This window comes from Parathielavia appendiculata (genome assembly GCF_033297405.1).
Source record: "Parathielavia appendiculata strain CBS 731.68 unplaced genomic scaffold N657scaffold_1, whole genome shotgun sequence".
Lineage (NCBI taxonomy): Eukaryota > Fungi > Ascomycota > Sordariomycetes > Sordariales > Chaetomiaceae > Parathielavia > Parathielavia appendiculata.
The window spans coordinates 722,794-739,382 of NW_026944220.1; the positions used below are offsets into that span (position 1 = coordinate 722,794).

Below are 16,589 nucleotides of genomic sequence, written 5' to 3' on the forward strand. Positions count from 1 at the left end.
TATTTACGCGAATAGCGCGTTCGGAGCTCTGGCTGGCGTTTGACGAAGTTGTGTGCCCAGAGCTTTCCGACAGGTGGCGCGTCGCGTACGCGTAGCAGTTAGTTGGCCATATCTTCTACACCGCGCAGTCTCGGTGGGAAAGCTCGTGCACATAGCTCAATAACGTATTGAACAATAGCATTCTCTTCGGAATCGGTAAGCCGGCGCGAGTTGGGCGTAGTATCGCATCGTGCAGGCTTGCCGGCGCGTCATCGCGCTAGGGTTCTACGGTCGACCCCATAGATCTTAGCTGCAGCTCACTCGCTTAGTTTCTCATCGTTTTCGAGAGCTTCGAGGGCTAAGATTAGCCGAGCCTCTTTTAAAGTAGTGGGCATCTCGGATGTAGGGAAAATGTGTTGTTGAGTGCAGAAGTGTCGCCTGGCAGGGGGGGTGTCATTCGCTTATATAGGTCACTCGCTTATAAGGTACGATATATAGAGTTAATAATCAAACTTTTAGATGATCACATGCTAGTAGTCTTATATAATATGGTCCTTTAGCTAACTCATATATTATTGTACATACACCGCTGTGCCTCAAGCTAACTCATATAGGTTTATAGATCTAAGAGAAAAGCCGATAGCTTTGAATATCAATTAGACCTATCTATAGTAGGCTGAGTCTAGAGTGATAGTTCTTGCTATCGAAAAGAACGAGCTGATCTACTCCAACAAAGGCTGAAGGAAGCAGCTAAACCTAGTCAACTTAGGCTACCTATATGGCCAAGGCTTCATTACCATACAGCCTACACTCTTGAGCCGATTTCTTGGGTTCTGGCTAGATTAGAGACTAGGTTAGAAGGCCCACTAAGAAGCCGTTGAAGGAAAGCTAAAAATACCAAGACTTTACACCCAGGACTTTACACTATTCAGAATAGCTGCTAAGACTTAGGGCTTAGCTCTAGCTAAGGCCCGAGAGGTCTATACTATGTGCATTCGCAGTGCCTTAGCCTATAGAGCTTCAAGCTTCCACAGGCCTACCCTCATTGACTGTGACGGGGCATAAGAACTGAGCTTGCGTATCCTCTAGTATTAGTGTAGTTGCACGAGGAACCAAACTGTGGGCAGGGTGCACCTTTCAGGGAAACCCTGCAGGAGAGCTGCGCACTGACCACTTGCAAGTCCCACCACTGGGCTTGCCAGCTCCTCATCGAAGCTATAGGACTGCAATCCTAACCCTGGCACGGGCAATGCCCATGACATTGGGGGTCAGCTAAAGGGCATTGCAAAAGACCTCCATAAGGTGCATGTCACGGGATTCCCCGTTCCTGTTCTCGTGGTTATGTCATATGCTTGCGGTTATGCATACGTCATGGGGTCTGATCATACGTACTATGGTCATGCTTACGCATAGGTCTCTGCTCCAGTACTTAAGGTCTGGTTGCACGCCCATTCCTGTCATCTAGCTCTTGCTCTCGTTGTGGCAATATCGATCTTGTATGTGCGAGCTGACCAGACCTTGGGTGGTGCCCGTCACAGTATTGTTACATATAAGTGACTTGGAAGTTTACGCTTAAACTCGGCTAACAACCGTAAGTCGATCTTAACTGATGAATTGACTTGATAGAACAGTATAAGCAGCCCAACTACCTGGGCTTTTTGGTTTCCTTCTCGAAAATGGGATAAGAACTTTATCAATCTTAGGACCTATAAGAAAGGTACCATTTCAGTTATGATTTGAGCTGGTATATAGATAGAAAGGAGGACCTATATTATTGTCATGGAACACGACTATCAAACCTCCTTAGAAAGAAGGTTAGAGTGGTCACGATCGAGCGGGACACCCCATCGACCGGGACACTTTTTCCTTCACTATAACCACCCAACTTCAAGACGCGTTTTCTCTACCAGAATAATGTCCGACAGCTTCCCAGAAAACCGAGTTCTTCTCGCGATCAATGCGATACGATAAACACCGGGGTTGAGTATCCGACGCGCTGCAGAGATATACAACATCCCCAAGTCGACAATTGCTGCGAGATTGAAGCGCCGGGCTGCAAAGTCCGACAGCTGCAACGGCCGTTCGAATTTGACGAAGATCGAAGAGGAGGTGATCATCCCATATATACTCGACCTAGTTCGCGAGGGTTTTCGCACCGGATTGTCGACGTTGGTGATATCGCCAATCTTCTGCTTCGGAAACGCGGTGCGCGACACGTCGGAAAGAACTGGCCAGACCGCTTCGTTGCACGACGTCCAGAGCTAAAGACGCGTTTCAATCGCGTCTATGACTATCAGAGAGGCCTCTGCGAAGACCCTGCAATTATCGAGCCATGGTTCCGACTGGTTGCCAACATGCGAGCGAAATACGGCATCCTCGATTGCGACTTCTACAACTTCGACGAGACCGGCTTTATGATGGGCATGATACGGCCTGGGATGGTGGTTACACGCTCCGATCGGGTCGGCAAACCAAGGCCATTCAGCCAGGCAATCGAGAATGGGCAACAGCGATTTGCAGTATCGCTGGCGACGGCTATGTGGTGCCGCCTTTCTTGGTGGTGAAGCGCCGTTTCCACCTCGCCAGCTGGTACCCTGAGCACCAGATTCCCGACGACTGGGCCGTCGCAACAACAACCAATGATGGACAGATAACAAGACTGCTCTGGAATGGCTACAGCATTTTGATGAGCACACTAAACACCGTCGGAAAGGTGTATATCGGATGCTAGTACTTGACGCCCACGGGAGCCATATCAGCGCCGAATCCAACGACTATTGCAAGGAGAACAACATTATAACGCTCTGTCTTCCTCCCCATTTGTCGCACCTTACACAGCCTCTCGATGTTGGTTGTTTTAGCGTCTTGAAGAAGATGTACGGTGCCGAAATTGAGCTCTTCATCAAGGCCCGGATTACGCACATCACCAAGCCCGAGTTCTTCCTTGCATTCAAAGCTGCCTTCTACCGGACTTTTACCCAAGAAAACTCTCTCGGGGGTTTTCGAGGGTCTGGACTTATCCCCTACGACCCGCAGGCCGTACTTTCGAAGCTGGATGTCAAGTTGCGGACGCCAACACCCCCTGGGACCCCTTATGAACCACAAACACCATGGGTCTCCAAGACGCCCTAAACTACCAACGGGGCCCTTTCGCAGTCTACCCTTATCAAGGATCAGATTGTGAGACACCAAGGAAGCTCTCCAACTCCGATTTTAGCCGCTGTCGACCAGCTTTCGAAGGGAATACAAGCGGTTTCCCATCGGGTCATCCTTTAAGAGGCCGAGGTACGGACACTTCAGGAGGCCAACGAAGCACTTTCCAAGCGCCGCAGAGCTAAACAGACGCGTCTCTAGGATGGTGGGGCTATTAATGGAAGCCAAGCTAGATAAAGAATGGCAGAGAAGGGTATGGTGGACGAGGAAGAGCGCGTTGAGGAGGAAATTGAAGGACCATCAAAGAGGCGTCGGACGGGTTTACGGCTCTGTGGCATATGCTGCAAGACTGGCCACGATGCAAGGACATGCCCAGAGGCTGGGGAAATAGATTAGCTCAAGCGAGTCTGAGTGATTTCAATTGATCGCATCAGATTTTGGTGGTATCACGGGATTGATGGGCAGTCTTGGGTATGGTGTTGAACTGCAATAGTTGCGCAAGGAACCAGAACTGTGGGCTGTGCGCAGCTACGGGAAAACCCTGCAGGGCAGAGCTACGCACAGACCATCTTCCTACATAACGTAGCCCTAACCCTGTCACGGGACTATCCCGTGACAGGTGGACTTTTAGCAGTTTGTAGTGGTGTGGTCTAGAAAAGTGTCCCGCTCGATGGTGGACCACGTTATAGGCTTTTAGAGCTATTAATAAGCACTAAGACAGGGCGTCCTTCCTATCTATAATGGTACAAGGCATTTCAGCAGGACAATGCTCGGGTATATACTTTAGCGTCTTCGACTAAGTTGCTCCTCAACTACGTAATCAAAGTCCTTGAAGACTAGCCAGCTTATAGCCCAAATCTCAATCCAATTGATGTCACGGGTAGGCGTAACTGGCTATTGCGTAACATCCTCAAAAGAGGGACCGTGATTCGAACTGTTCAGTCGAATCAGGAGTTGCGCACATGAATCTCACACTGTCACTACACGTAACAATTGAGCATTTCTGGGCCCTGTTGAAATGGAAGATGAAAAATTATACTTTGATATATAGGAGCTCAAGAAAAATCAACTAGATATTGCCATGTTCATTAGGTGTCTGAAGGTGTATTAGAGGATGATTACCTAGGCTTAGTGTTGGAAAGCTAACAGCTACGGATTGACCGCACCGTAGTGATTGGGTACCAAAAAATGATGGGCAGTACTCATTTGATAATGATGTTCCCGTTATTGGAAGTGATGGCACTTGAAAACTCGGAAACTGGGTTGCCGGTGTCGTATCCTGGTTAGGGGTAATACACGGCTGTTAGATAAGGTCTGGGAGATACCCAGGTAACTAGAGGAAGGGAAGAGAACTCAATTGATAGATTCTGGGCTGGTCCCGAGTACTCGGGAAAAGTTCACTGTTTTAACGGCTCCTATTAAGCGTGTCAACGTGGAATCGTGGCTGTTGGCTTTCCACACCTGTCTGCGTTCTTCCAGAAAGTTACCTCCTGTTCCTGACCCTGAGAATCCTGGTGCCAAGCCATTAGTCACCCCTGAACTGCCATCTCTGACCACCTGCCAAATCCAACAACTATCATATATGCAGTAAGCCTAGCTATAATGCGCGCACTTGATAAGAGAGTACGGATTACTGATCTATCTATTTCTAATATAACGTATATTATCAGCGAGTAGATAATACCAGCGAGCAGATCACTCTAGCAGCTTTCAGTGGAGCTTACACCATGAGATAATAAGAAATTATTAGATCGCACTATTAATTTTCTAACGTCTTATTGCATGCACTTCTATCAAAATCCTGCTAGAGTGATCCGCTCGCTAATATGATCCGCTCGCTAATATGATCCGCTCGCTAATATGATCCGCTCGCTAATATGATTCGCTCGCTGATAATGTACGGTAATCATTTTTATCATTATTATCGCGGAATATCTGGGTACCATTGTCATAGGGTATCTAGAAGTGGGTCACTCGCTTGTCTGAGGCAGTCGTTTATCATATACGTTAGGAGCGTATGTCTCCACCCAGCGGTCGAGATGTTGAAAGCCTACAAGTAAGTCACTGCAAGTGGAGGGAAACGGCGGAATGAAAACGGACAAGTTAAACATTGATGCAGTGATGCACGTGGATGACCTGCGTCACCCATGCTCCCAACACATCTGGATACTTGGATGACGCAACCTGATTGATCAACACCTAAAGTATTCAACAACACCAAACCCTCATTTCTCGCCGTACCGCAGGGCATTTCCACGCCGTGACATCCGATTGGCATTGCGTCTGCACGATGGTAAGCAGACAAGGGAAACAGACAGGGTGTGCATGAATTATACTGAATCAACAACGCCTAACGCGTAGGCGACCGCCGAGACCGCAAACCTCGGGGACCCGCATGAGCCGAAGGAGGAGTCCATCAGGGTGTATAAACAGGTTGAACATGAGCTGAAGCGGTCCCTCGTGCGCACTCGTCACGAATACAACAGTAAGCCGGGAATCATGGTTGCCCAGAAAAACGACAAGTCATCCCGCTTACGCCAGAGGCAGAACATGAGCCAGAGTACTTTGCTACCGTCCAGCACCTGAGCGATGCACAGTTGACGGGCTTTGGGGCAGACGACATTCAGCAAGTCCGTGTCGCCGTCACTGCGTACGGCGTGCACCTGTTCGGCAAGGTGCGCATCCCGGCCTTGCCCGACGAGGGCCCAGCCTACATTCACTTCCGAGCCTTCACTGGAGGCCCGGATGACCAAGCGACACTCCACTCCATCCGTAGGTTTTTCCGGCCGTCTCCTTCGATCCTCCTCAATCCATCAGGGCGATGCCGCCCAGAAGACTCGAGACTGACTGCGCACTCTAGACACCGAGGATAAGGAGGAAGAGGGTGGCGGACATACATACCGTGCAATCTTTACAAAGGACGATGCGTTGGAATGGTTCGATACCTAAGGAATGAGGACCTGTGTACGATCGCTCGTAGTAATCGAGTCACGGCAAACTGACTGCAGAACAAGCGCCCCCCTATTTTGTGACTTTCCACATAATGACACACCTGTAACTTTAACTGCGCAGTGCCCGGCTCGCCAAGCCAGAATCAGTCGTCCAGGTCGTCCTCTCCGGCCAGCATCTCAGCGTAATCATCGGCCGATGCAAAAGTCGGAAGGCTCTTCAGCTCCTTCCTCCTGAGCCTGCCCCCAAGGCCCTTTTCAACCATTCCCTTCCCGGCTTCGTCCTCAGCCTCGTCTTCGCCCTCATCTACGGTCTCTTCCTTGTCCTCGTCCTCGTCCTCTTCCTCCTGCTCCTCCGAATCGTCAAAGATGCCTTCGAAACCATCGTCGCCTTCCGAGCCATCCGATTCCACGTCTGATATCTTCCTATTGGCATTGAGCCCATCAACCTCCATATCATTATCCGAATAATCATATTCCTCCAGATCCATCTCGTCGTTTTCATCGGTATCAGCGCCTTCAATCTCAGGCTGAGAGTTGACCAACGCCTTCCAGATCTCCTCCTCCCCAGCCTCTTCGACCTCTGATCCGACCTGATCGTCGGCCGTCTTCTTGACACGGGCGGCCTCTCTCGGCTTGCCGACTCGGGAAAAATACTCGTGGAAGAAGACGTCCTCGGCGGAAACCTGCTCGGGCTTCAAATTCCAGAAGGAGGCCGAGTTGACAGCCGGCTGCTTCTTGGCAGAGGCTTTGCTCGATGCCACAATATGTGATGCAGCGCCGGACGCGAGAATCGGCTGCATGATGGAGCCACCGCGCTTGGATTCCTCTGCCTTGGGGTTGCGGTAGACGAACTTGTCGAGGAAATGAATCAAGGTATGGCTAGCCAGATCTGGTTTGGGCAGCGCCTTCTGTCGAGCCAGGAGATTCGAGGCGAACACGCATACCGAGGGGTGATAGTGGGCGAGGTGCGGCACCTGTGGTCCGTCAGTCAACCACATCTTCTGTCATGTTTTTGTTGCAAGGTGGATCGCATATGCGGCACTCACCAGCTCCCAGAGGCAGCTCCGGTGCGCGTTGCTGTGTTCAGGATTTCGTTTCCGGCCGTCGTAGGCCGCAGCGCGTGGAGTGTTCGTCTCAGACGGGGCCTCGAGGTTGTCGAGACCATCCTCTCGGACGTCCCGGTAGACTTCCTCGCCATCGTCATCGTTGTCTTCGGGTTCATCTAGCAAAGTGCGTAAATCGGGGAACCTCTCTTGTAATTCGGCAATCATGAAGAGAATGCCGCATGTGAAAGATGGCTGGTGCAGACCGAGGATTTGGATTAGCCTCTTGACGAACGCCTTAACCCGGCGAACGTCGACATCATTCTTCATGGCCCGGAACAAGAGGTTGAGGTAGAGGGCGTGCTTGGAGGACGAGACGAGCCGCGGGTCGAGGAGCGACTCGTAAAGAGTGCGGTAAAACCTATCAACAGCAAGCTGTTTTGACGCCGCGAGCTGTTGGATGAGCATCAAGGCCTGAACACTCGTGTTGAGATTGGAGGAATGGGTGATCCTGAACAGCGTGTCGAGGTGCTTCTCGAGTGTCGAGTCCTCGGCCGTGGCGAAGGGAATTGCTCGGTTAACGCCAGTCAGCAATGACGAAACAAGCTTCTGTGCTGTCTCCTGCTCGTTCCCGGGAGCCAGGCCGGCGGAAGCACCATTTTTCTTTGACGGTTTTCGGGGCTTTCCCCATCTCTTGTCGCCGTCACGAGCTTCGAAGTCGTTCAAGGCTCCAGTCTTCAACAGAGAAACGAAGAGGTCAAAGTAGATGCGAAGCAACGTGTCGGCGACACCAGGCTCCTTCATGCTTAGGATTGTCTGGTTCAGTGTGTTGATGGCGGTGTACTTCGTTCGCAGATTTTGTCCCGGTTTCAGCAGCACTTCCTGTTCCACGGCGTTGATGACAATCGCCTTCATGCCGGGGTGGATGTTGAGCAGCTGCAGGATGAGATACGAGGCTCTCGATGCAATCTTGCGTTCTCGGTCGCCGAGCTTGTTCACCAACAGCCGCAGCAGATTAGCCTCTTGTTCGGGCTTGCTCTTGAGCAGCCCAAACACGAAGTCGAGGGCACGAGACCGCGAGTACTCAATCTCGTCAGAGCACCATATCTCGAGCAATTGGATGATGCGAAAGTAAGCACTTTTGAGCCAGTCTTCGTATGCCCACATCACCAAATGCGGCGGGGTCAATTTCCCGGGGAGTTCACGCCCTTCCGTCCAGGAAACGGTCTGCTGTTCGTCTAGAGCCCCAAGCAAAGCAGGCTGGGCGTTGAAGGGGCGGAGGCGGCGGTCGGCAGGGAGCACCGTCCCGTTGCCCAGCAGATCGACTATAGCTCCCAAAGCGGCAATTGCCTGACCACGACTCCTTTTCCCCGCCAGGTTGACCAGGTTCTCAAAAGCCTTCCGGTTGTGCAGCGGCGACTCCTGAATCGACAGCGTCAAGGCTGAGACCTTATCCGACAGTGTTCCAGACGACATAATGGTGGATATGAACTTGGAGGTTGAGCTGGATGCTTGTTTCGCGAGATAGTTGGACGAATCTTCTTCCAACAGCTTCTCCGCATATGCCTTGAGATTCGATACGGAAGCAGAGTACTGCTTGCCGCTGCCGGCTACCCCTGGAGGCAGGCCTTCCAAAGAAAGCCCATGCCAATCAGGACGAGGCTCAAATATCTAGGGACTTGTTAGACGATGACGTTCGAATCCCAGCACTGCGAATCACCGTGCAACGCTGCTTACTGACCAGCTTCCCAGACTGCTTCCCCTGCCGAGCTTCCTGTGGTGCGGGGGGTGGTGCGACGTCCTCTTCATCGGTTTCAGGATCGTCATCGGCGATACTGTCCTCTGCGTCTCCGGCAGCATCCACTTCCTCTTCGGTTTCGAGATCTTCGTGTTTGTGGTGGAACTTGTTGAAGCCGAGGCTGGATGCGAACTGCGCAAGCTCATCCCGTAGGGACTTGTCGACTTCAAGTTGGGATGGGGCATTTGGACGAGCCGCATCACCGCCTTCATCACCAGAATCGACGTTAGCAACCAATTCTAGGTCATTTTCATCTCCTCCGAGAGCCAATATTTCGTCAAGCAGGGTCGCCGAATGCTTATTCTTCAGTCCTTCGCCGGCATGTTTGGAGGGGTTGTTATCTGCAGGCCGAGTCTGGTGCCGCTTCGAGTTGTGCTCGTCTTCGTTGTCGCGCTGTCTCTTTCGCTTTGGTGGACGCTGCTTCTCAGACTCGGCGAGGGACTTGTCGATTTTGCTTGTCAGCTGGGCCAGTGCAGTCTCGTCAAAGCTGGGTTTATCGGCCTTCTTCCTCTCCTTCGCCCGTTTCGAACCCATTGCGGCCGTTATGCGTATTGTCGCACAGTGTTGCGGTGGATTGGGACTTCCAGGCAGCTCTTGGGCGGTTCATGGGCTGGAAAATGAAGAAGCAAGCAGCGAAAATCGACGCGATTGTTCGACTCTTCGCGGGCGCTGTGTGAAGGGGAAAAAAAAAAGATGCGAACCCCTGTCGGCAAATGCAAGTAGGTGGATAGAGATAAGATAACGTTACAAAGCTCTCCCAATTTCCAAATCAACGGGCCTCATTCACGGCGGGAGTCACAGCAATCAACACAATCTCTGTCTTCTTAGCTGTAGCCTGGCAGCGGCGGGCCAGCGGCTATACTCCTTTATCTCACTACAGCGGCGCTGCAAAGTCAGGTGGTAACATGACTCAAACGTCGCCATCGGCTTCCCAATAAGGAGATAGAAGAGCGGAAGCAGCAAAAGCAGCAAAAACACATGATTGGAGACGGGACCGCGTATCCGTATATCGATGCAATAGACCTCGATATCGAGGGCAACAGCTAAAGCATGGTCCCGCCCGCCGTAGCCCGCCTCTCACGGGTTTGGTTTCCAAGCGGCGGTATCGCCGTCTCCGGGGCCGAAGATGCTCACTCCAAGCTGATCCGTGCCGGCTTCCTGCGCCAATCGAACGCCGGCATGTTCCATATGCTGCCGTTGGGTCGGCGGGTGCAGGACAAGGTCGAGGGCTTGGTCGCGAGTCACATGGAGGAACTGCTGGGTAAGTCGTAGATGGGATCCCTTCTGGGTCTGATGATGTGCGAGACAACGTTGCTGACACACCGCCAGGCGCGTCTAGAGTGTCGTTGTCCACGATATCCGCCGAAGCTCTCTGGAAGAATAGCGGCCGGCTGGAAAAGGTGGCGTCTGAAGTTCGTGTCCCGCCCCCATCCGCGCCATGCAGAAGACAGCGTTGGTGCTGACTATCCTATCGTCCTGCAGCTGTTCAGGTTCTCCGACCGCAGAGATGTGCCCTATTTGCTCGCCCCTACGCATGAAGAGGAAATCACGTCTCTGGTGGCCCGGACGGTCAAGTCATACAAGGAGCTTCCCCTCAGGCTGTATCAAATCACACGCAAGTACCGGGATGAGCTTCGTCCGCGCCACGGCCTCCTCCGCGGCCGAGAATTCATCATGAAGGACCTGTACACTTTCGACAACAGCACTCAATCGGCTCTTGAGACGTACGAGAACGTGCGTGCCGCCTACAGCAAAATCTTTGCCGCCTTGAAGCTACCTGTCGTACCGGTGAAGGCCAGCTCTGGCGATATGGGAGGCGACTTGAGCCACGAGTATCATCTACCGACGCCTCTCGGAGAGGATTGTGTCGTCAGTTGTGCCGACTGCGGCTATTCGGTTAACGAGGAGATAGCGAGCTCCCCCATATCCGACTTCGTTCCTGACGGCATTTCCTACAACACTTCGTATGAGATTTGGCGGGGCATCACGAAGGACCGGACAAAGCTGGTCAATGTTTGGTATCCCAAGTGGACAAGAACGCTGAGTAGCCAGAAGTTGCGCGAGCACACGGCTCAAGACGTCAACCTATCCGTCGTGAAATCCATCGAGCCAGATCTCGATGCAGGGGTGGAAGATGCGCTTCCGCTCTGGGCGGCCGCGGTCGCCGCCGAAACGAGAACCGCGGTCAAGGTGGTCAATGTCATCGACAGCCGCCTAGGAACTTCGTTTTTGGACGCTCTAACTGGCCACTCGCCAGATATTTCGAGCTGGCCTTCTGAGCTGAACCCACCAATATCCTCTCTGCCCGTTTCATCACACCATGAGGATGCTCGCGGTGTACCACTTAACCTCTTGCGAATCCGTACGGGCGACAAGTGTCCTCAGTGCGTGATAGGCAGCCTCAAAGTGGACAAAGCTATGGAACTCGGCCATACCTTCTTCCTTGGGACAAGATACTCGGAGCCGCTGGGAGCCATGACTACCATCCCGCCCGCCTCGCATCCATCCCCCATGCAGATGGGATGCTACGGAATTGGCATATCCCGCGTTATAGGAGCGGCTGCTGAGCACCTAGCCGACAAGACCGGCCTGAACTGGCCGATCGCTATGGCGCCATATTCGTGTGTCGTTGTTCCCGGAAACGACTGCGACGACGGCGACGCCGAACAAGTTTACAACCAGATCAGCAGCATTTCGGGACCTGGGAGGGGCCTCGTCGATGTCATTCTCGACGACCGGAAGAGGAGTCTTCCCTGGAAGCTTACTGATGCAGACCTCATTGGTTTCCCAGTACTCGTGCTACTTGGCAGGGAATGGCGCACAACTAAGAGAGTAGAGGTGCAATGCCGAGCGCTGGGATTGAAGCAATTCGTTGAAATAGCGGATCTGCCCACTCTGGTCGGGCAACTGCATGCGCAATTGTGATGGCTTAGTTCTCACCGCTTGGGAGAGAGTGCATAAAGGCCTTGAGTAGGTACTTAAATATGTTTCAAGTGCTACTTGAATGCAGTATTGTTTAATATTATATGTGTTATGTATATAGATACAAGATGCGTTGTTTGGCATTCTATCAGTAGAAGGAGGGTGTCACGGCGGGACAGGCGGACAATCCAATGACAATTGTATTCGGGCTAAACTACAGTCTAAGCTCTATTCCGTCAGGTACGGGCAGGCTTGATTGTCAAGACGTAACTCGAGGAGCTACGAACAGATCTCGCGGCAGCGAGGTGCAGAATATTTAACCCACAGGGGCCCGTGCTTTCCACATGCCGGGTTCCACCCGTGAGTCATAGCAGGCACGGCGCAATCGCCGTGACAGAGGGGTCGGGAAAGGTTTAACCTAACAATATTCGCAAGAACCTTGCTTATGCTACAAATTGAGGCTCGAAATATATATAAAATGCAACATTACGCCTCTAATTAGAAGACTTTGACTGGAAAATGATATATATACTGATCTTACACCGCAAGGGCAATCGCCCCGCCCAGTTAGGGCAAGCGGTACCTTCCGCGCTATTTTATATGCAAGGCATCCGCTCTCGTGCTACGTCCGAGCGGCTTAGTTGCCGCTCGGGCGCTCCCAGCAGTCCCTCCTATCCAGCAGTCAGGAACTCACCTTTCTGGCTTAGTAATGACGAAGGCATAGGCAGCCGTCCTGCCGTATTCGTCACTTAGCTACATAACTCAGACTATACGCTTACGGCTCCAACATAGTGTTAAAGCCCGGTGCACCTTTATCTCTTCTTTTCTTAGCCCCTTCGGGGTTTCTAGTCCTCCCGTCTTCCTCAGGGTCTTCCTCTACTCCCTTACGTTCCAGCTCCATCGAGAGCCTATACTTGTAACGGCACGGCTGGTCGGGTCAGCAACGCCCGGCCACAGGTGCCAGTTGTTACAGCTTCATAGTGCAGCCAGTGATTCAATCTGTCGGATTGAATCATTTGTACCCTTTTCAGGAATATGGCGCAACGGTATGGCTGCACGTTGTGTGCCGTTACAATACTCAGCCAGTCTCTCAAGGCTCATGAGCCAGGTGATTATCCGCGCTGCGCTAAAGCGGTTTCCAAGCGCTCTCATCAGGTCGTGTCTATCCCTAAGCTGAGGTCTCCCGTCTTTGAGTCCTTAATTATAATATTTAAGCATCACGTGGGCCACTATACATGAGGCTCTCTCGCAGTAGTAGAGCGGTATAGGCACTCTAGGAACCCGCCTATTTTAAAAAAGGAGTCGTTTTAGGCTAATTACTCTCGTATGAGCATATATTAGCAGCGAGCTCTTCGCCTTAGTTAGCCTCTTAAAAGCTCTCAGCGGTTGTACTATAGAATTGAGCATATAGAGACTGGCTGCTTCGCTATAGCGGCGTAGGCATAACGTATCCACGCGCTCTATTTATGTCGGGGTTCATGGCAGGGACCCTCTGAGGCCCTGGGAGAGAGAGTACTTAAGCAAGTAGTTGTGCAGCAATGCAACGATCGGTGCATTGGCGGATCTGTTGGTCTACTTAACACAGGAGTTACTGTGCAGCCTCTGACAATTAACCCTGCTCGACGAGTTTTCTATTCCTTGATTATAGGTAGGTCAACATCCAATTTCACCCATCTTATATAAGGCGCTTACTAGGCGCTTTCGATGCTCGACTATCGACCGCCATCCATCGTATATGCCTATAGCCATTCCTTGACCCAGTCTTGCTTCCTAAGTTCAAATACTGCCGGTGGGGGTTTAGGGAGCCTCCAGGTCCTACGTCGCTATAGCTAGGAAGCTATAGTAGCGCTTACGTTACATAAGTGCTTCACTATCCCAGTTCTCTATAGCCGCTGCTCGGTTTTTACCACCTATCTATTGAGATATAGGTTGATAGGGTACCTAGGCTTCGCTCTCTACATTACGAATTGGGGTCGCCTTCTAAGCTCCTGTTATAACAACCCTTACATAGAGTGCCAATATTGCTTGGAAGCTGTATATAAAGTTTTTTCGCAGCATTATCTTCGAGCGGAGTTGGTATATGCTAGGCTGTTGCTCCGTATAGTAGAACGGTTCTAATTGCCATCGTATATATCTCACAAGCTTGCGACAGATATACGCTATAGTCTTCGTAGCAAGTCTTGTAAGCGTAAGCGTCTAAGTCGCCATCTCTACGCCTATTCATAATAAGCTTTGAAGAATAGGTCACGGTCAAGCCAGGCCCTTAAGGAATCTAGCCCACTCGATAGAAGCGAGCTCTAGTCGCTCGACTCCTAGAATAGCAACCTTTCTCTATCTAGGCACAGCGTCATATAAAATGGATAAGTTCGCTCTTTATAGGCTCGAATTATTATCCCTTTCCTCGGTCCACTCCTTGCATACCCGGTAGGCACTCTCTAGCGTCCGGCAGCAAGCTGGTATATCGTGGCTAAAGGCTAATAGGTTGGTGTCAACTATATATCGACGGTTATCAGCCCTACATATGCTGCAAGGGCGCGGTATAGGGGGACTACAAAGAGATTAAAGAGGATTAGAGAGAGTAAGAACCCTCATAGTATCCCATATATAAGTATAATCCTCTGGGATCTCTTGCCATCAAAGACCAAGTAAGCTGTTTTCCATTCAAAGTAGCTGCGTAGGAGCAGTATAAGCTTTCTTTGAATCCTAGACTGTAGAGCATATATAACAGCTAGGTCTAGTTAACCTAGTCGAAGTCCCCCATTAGGTCTAGTTGCAGCAACGAGGTATAGACGCCACTGCCCTACGCTATATATATACCACGTCGGTTACTACCCTAGTCGCCACTTCTATTACCCGTCCCTAGAGAATGCCCATTTGCATTTAAGGAAGGATGTAATATATCTCTGCTTAGACGATACGTTCAGCTAGCGCTGCTTCGATCACCTTACTTACTGAGCTAAGCAGCGAGATAGGTCTATAGGCGCCAGCCCCCTTTTATTGCTCCATCGTCTTTCCAGGCTTCTTACATAGGACAACTACCAATGCTGCTCGAAAGCGGCGTAAAAAATGCTCTAGCGCGAAGTAGGCGTTTATAATCTTTGCAAGTACATTTGCTAGAGCTCCCTCTTTGTCATATGCCTTGAGGAAGTTATTTGACATTATATCCCCCTTAGCGGCCTTGTGTATATTCTATATATATAAATGAATTATAAGGATCACACAAGATTCTTGTTTGCCTAGATAAAACCGTCAAAAGTAACACCGTTCGCGAGCTCTGGAAAAGTCCTATCCGACTGCACCGTTTGCACGCCCGCGCAACCTGTTACGTAGCCGCAGCGGGGGTGGAAAGTAGGGCGGTTCGAGGTGCCGCAGACCTCGACGAGAAACTTTCGCCGACGCACGGACCAACAAGTCACCCGACCCACCCACAGTTGCCTAGACAACTTCCCCGCTAAGCCCCTGAACCCCTGAGTTCCCTAAGACCTTGCGCGAGACCGCTCACGCCTCCGACCAAAGGGGCAGGAAGATGATGAGCCCGGTCATGGCACTCAAAGGAACTGCTAAAGGCATAGGGCAAGACCTCCTTACAGCTGTTCGCAAATTCTATAACGCCGCCTAAAACCAAATAGGAACCATTTTACTTGCCAGCCTCCGTAAGGTAGTAGCCGAAGAACTAAAGGTAGCCGCCACTATAGCCTAGGATAAAATATCCTGGGCCGCGGTAGCCCCTTAAGAATCTAGCCCCACCTAGGCGTAAGCCGCTAGCCCAACATAGTACTAGCATGTATTAATAAGGAATTCTCATCAGAGGTAGAGAGGAATACCGGCCGACCTGGCTAGACGAACTCCATAGGAGACCGTCCAGGCGGTCAACCACGCGTCGATAAAAAAGGGGGCGATCGCAGCTCGGAAGCTCCCGAGCGGTGATACGATTGATACTTTTCAAGGTATAGCAACCAGAGACTGGCACTCAACCAACAATGGATAGATCAAGGAAGCCTTCGGACAATAAGCTAAGGAGAGTAAGAGAACCTTTGCTGTCCTAGTAAAGGGAATTTAGAAGCGAGACCTCTAGGGGACGACCGAGGATATATTCGGCAAGGCAAATGGCCTCTAAAAGGTCGACAAGGTCAAATTTAGGGTACCGAAGCACCAGGAGGTGACCCGGGCGATAGTCCTAGTGGCGCTTACCTCTCAGGAGGCCCGTAAGGCCTATGACGAGGGGGTGGTTTAGAGGGCCTAGCTACTTGACTGCGAGCCGTATTGGCCTGTACTAAGTCCAGTATAGTGCTTCAAATGCTAGAAATAGGGCTATATACAATACCACTGCAGATCAACAGCGCTATGCTCCCGGTGTAAGTCGAAGGCCCATAGAGAGGGCGGCAGGGATGGGGAGTCCTAATGCCAACTTACAAAGCGAGATCCCGCTCCGGTGTCCGGTTTACGGAGGAAGGCACCCGGCCTGGTCGAAAGAATGCCCTAAGAAGTCGAAGGTCCTAGCAAAGGCCAAGGAGGCATACCAGTTCCGACCGTGGACCTACGAAGCAGTCTCAACTGTACTACTACCGCTACCCTCGCCCTACTCAACTTCGATTTTACGAATAGAGAAGACAAAAACGACGGCTACCAAGTGGTTAGTAGGAAGAGGATAAGGGGGAGACCGATATAACAGCCGCAGCCCCATACCGGGCTGCCCGGGACCCTCAACAGACTAGGATTAGCTTCAAGCCGGATAGGGTATAG

At 51.3% G+C, this 16,589-nt stretch overlaps 4 protein-coding genes across 4 annotated transcripts; 3 read left to right on the top strand and 1 right to left on the bottom strand.

Annotated features, from left to right (window-relative positions):
• Window positions 1–5,236: 5,236 nt before the first annotated feature.
• N657DRAFT_638718 (uncharacterized protein) lies at window positions 5,237–6,181 on the top strand. Its single transcript, XM_062791647.1, has 4 exons — window positions 5,237–5,425; window positions 5,494–5,617; window positions 5,680–5,904; window positions 5,993–6,181. Exons 1-4 carry the CDS (start codon window positions 5,423–5,425, stop codon window positions 6,079–6,081), a joined length of 441 nt encoding a protein of 146 aa, XP_062652045.1. The 5' UTR covers window positions 5,237–5,422; the 3' UTR covers window positions 6,082–6,181.
• N657DRAFT_585088 (CBF-domain-containing protein) lies at window positions 5,868–9,598 on the bottom strand. The gene is made up of 3 exons (XM_062789778.1): window positions 8,868–9,598; window positions 7,130–8,797; window positions 5,868–7,057 (listed from the first exon to the last, which is right to left on the bottom strand). The coding sequence occupies exons 1-3, from the start codon at window positions 9,456–9,458 to the stop codon at window positions 6,227–6,229; spliced, it is 3,090 nt and encodes a 1,029-aa protein (XP_062652046.1). The 5' UTR covers window positions 9,459–9,598; the 3' UTR covers window positions 5,868–6,226.
• A 108-nt stretch (window positions 9,599–9,706) lies between these two features.
• On the top strand, window positions 9,707–12,056 carry N657DRAFT_667577 (prolyl-tRNA synthetase). Its single transcript, XM_062795411.1, has 3 exons — window positions 9,707–10,185; window positions 10,254–10,336; window positions 10,407–12,056. The coding sequence occupies exons 1-3, from the start codon at window positions 9,975–9,977 to the stop codon at window positions 11,847–11,849; spliced, it is 1,737 nt and encodes a 578-aa protein (XP_062652047.1). The 5' UTR covers window positions 9,707–9,974; the 3' UTR covers window positions 11,850–12,056.
• Window positions 12,057–15,826: 3,770 nt separating this feature from the next.
• N657DRAFT_629414 (uncharacterized protein) lies at window positions 15,827–16,589 on the top strand (the record flags this gene model as incomplete). Its single annotated transcript, XM_062790882.1, has 5 exons — window positions 15,827–15,868; window positions 15,967–16,051; window positions 16,179–16,201; window positions 16,268–16,402; window positions 16,488–16,589. 5 exons carry the CDS (start codon window positions 15,827–15,829, stop codon window positions 16,587–16,589), a joined length of 387 nt encoding a protein of 128 aa, XP_062652048.1.

Bases quoted from the DNA above. Each gene is read 5' to 3' on its own strand.
- N657DRAFT_638718 (XM_062791647.1), top strand. The intron at 5,618-5,679 runs GTAAGCCGGGAA...CGCCAGAGGCAG, and splicing joins CACTCGTCACGAATACAACA to AACATGAGCCAGAGTACTTT. The intron at 5,905-5,992 runs GTAGGTTTTTCC...TGCGCACTCTAG, and splicing joins AGCGACACTCCACTCCATCC to ACACCGAGGATAAGGAGGAA.
- N657DRAFT_585088 (XM_062789778.1), bottom strand. From the start codon at position 9,458: ATGGGTTCGAAACGGGCGAAGGAGAGGAAGAAGGCCGATAAACCCAGC. The intron at 8,798-8,867 runs GTCAGTAAGCAG...ACAAGTCCCTAG, and splicing joins GGAAGCAGTCTGGGAAGCTG to ATATTTGAGCCTCGTCCTGA. The intron at 7,058-7,129 runs GTGAGTGCCGCA...GACGGACCACAG, and splicing joins GGAGCTGCCTCTGGGAGCTG to GTGCCGCACCTCGCCCACTA.
- N657DRAFT_667577 (XM_062795411.1), top strand. From the start codon at position 9,975: ATGGTCCCGCCCGCCGTAGCCCGCCTCTCACGGGTTTGGTTTCCAAGC. The intron at 10,186-10,253 runs GTAAGTCGTAGA...ACACACCGCCAG, and splicing joins TCACATGGAGGAACTGCTGG to GCGCGTCTAGAGTGTCGTTG. The intron at 10,337-10,406 runs GTTCGTGTCCCG...ATCGTCCTGCAG, and splicing joins TGGAAAAGGTGGCGTCTGAA to CTGTTCAGGTTCTCCGACCG.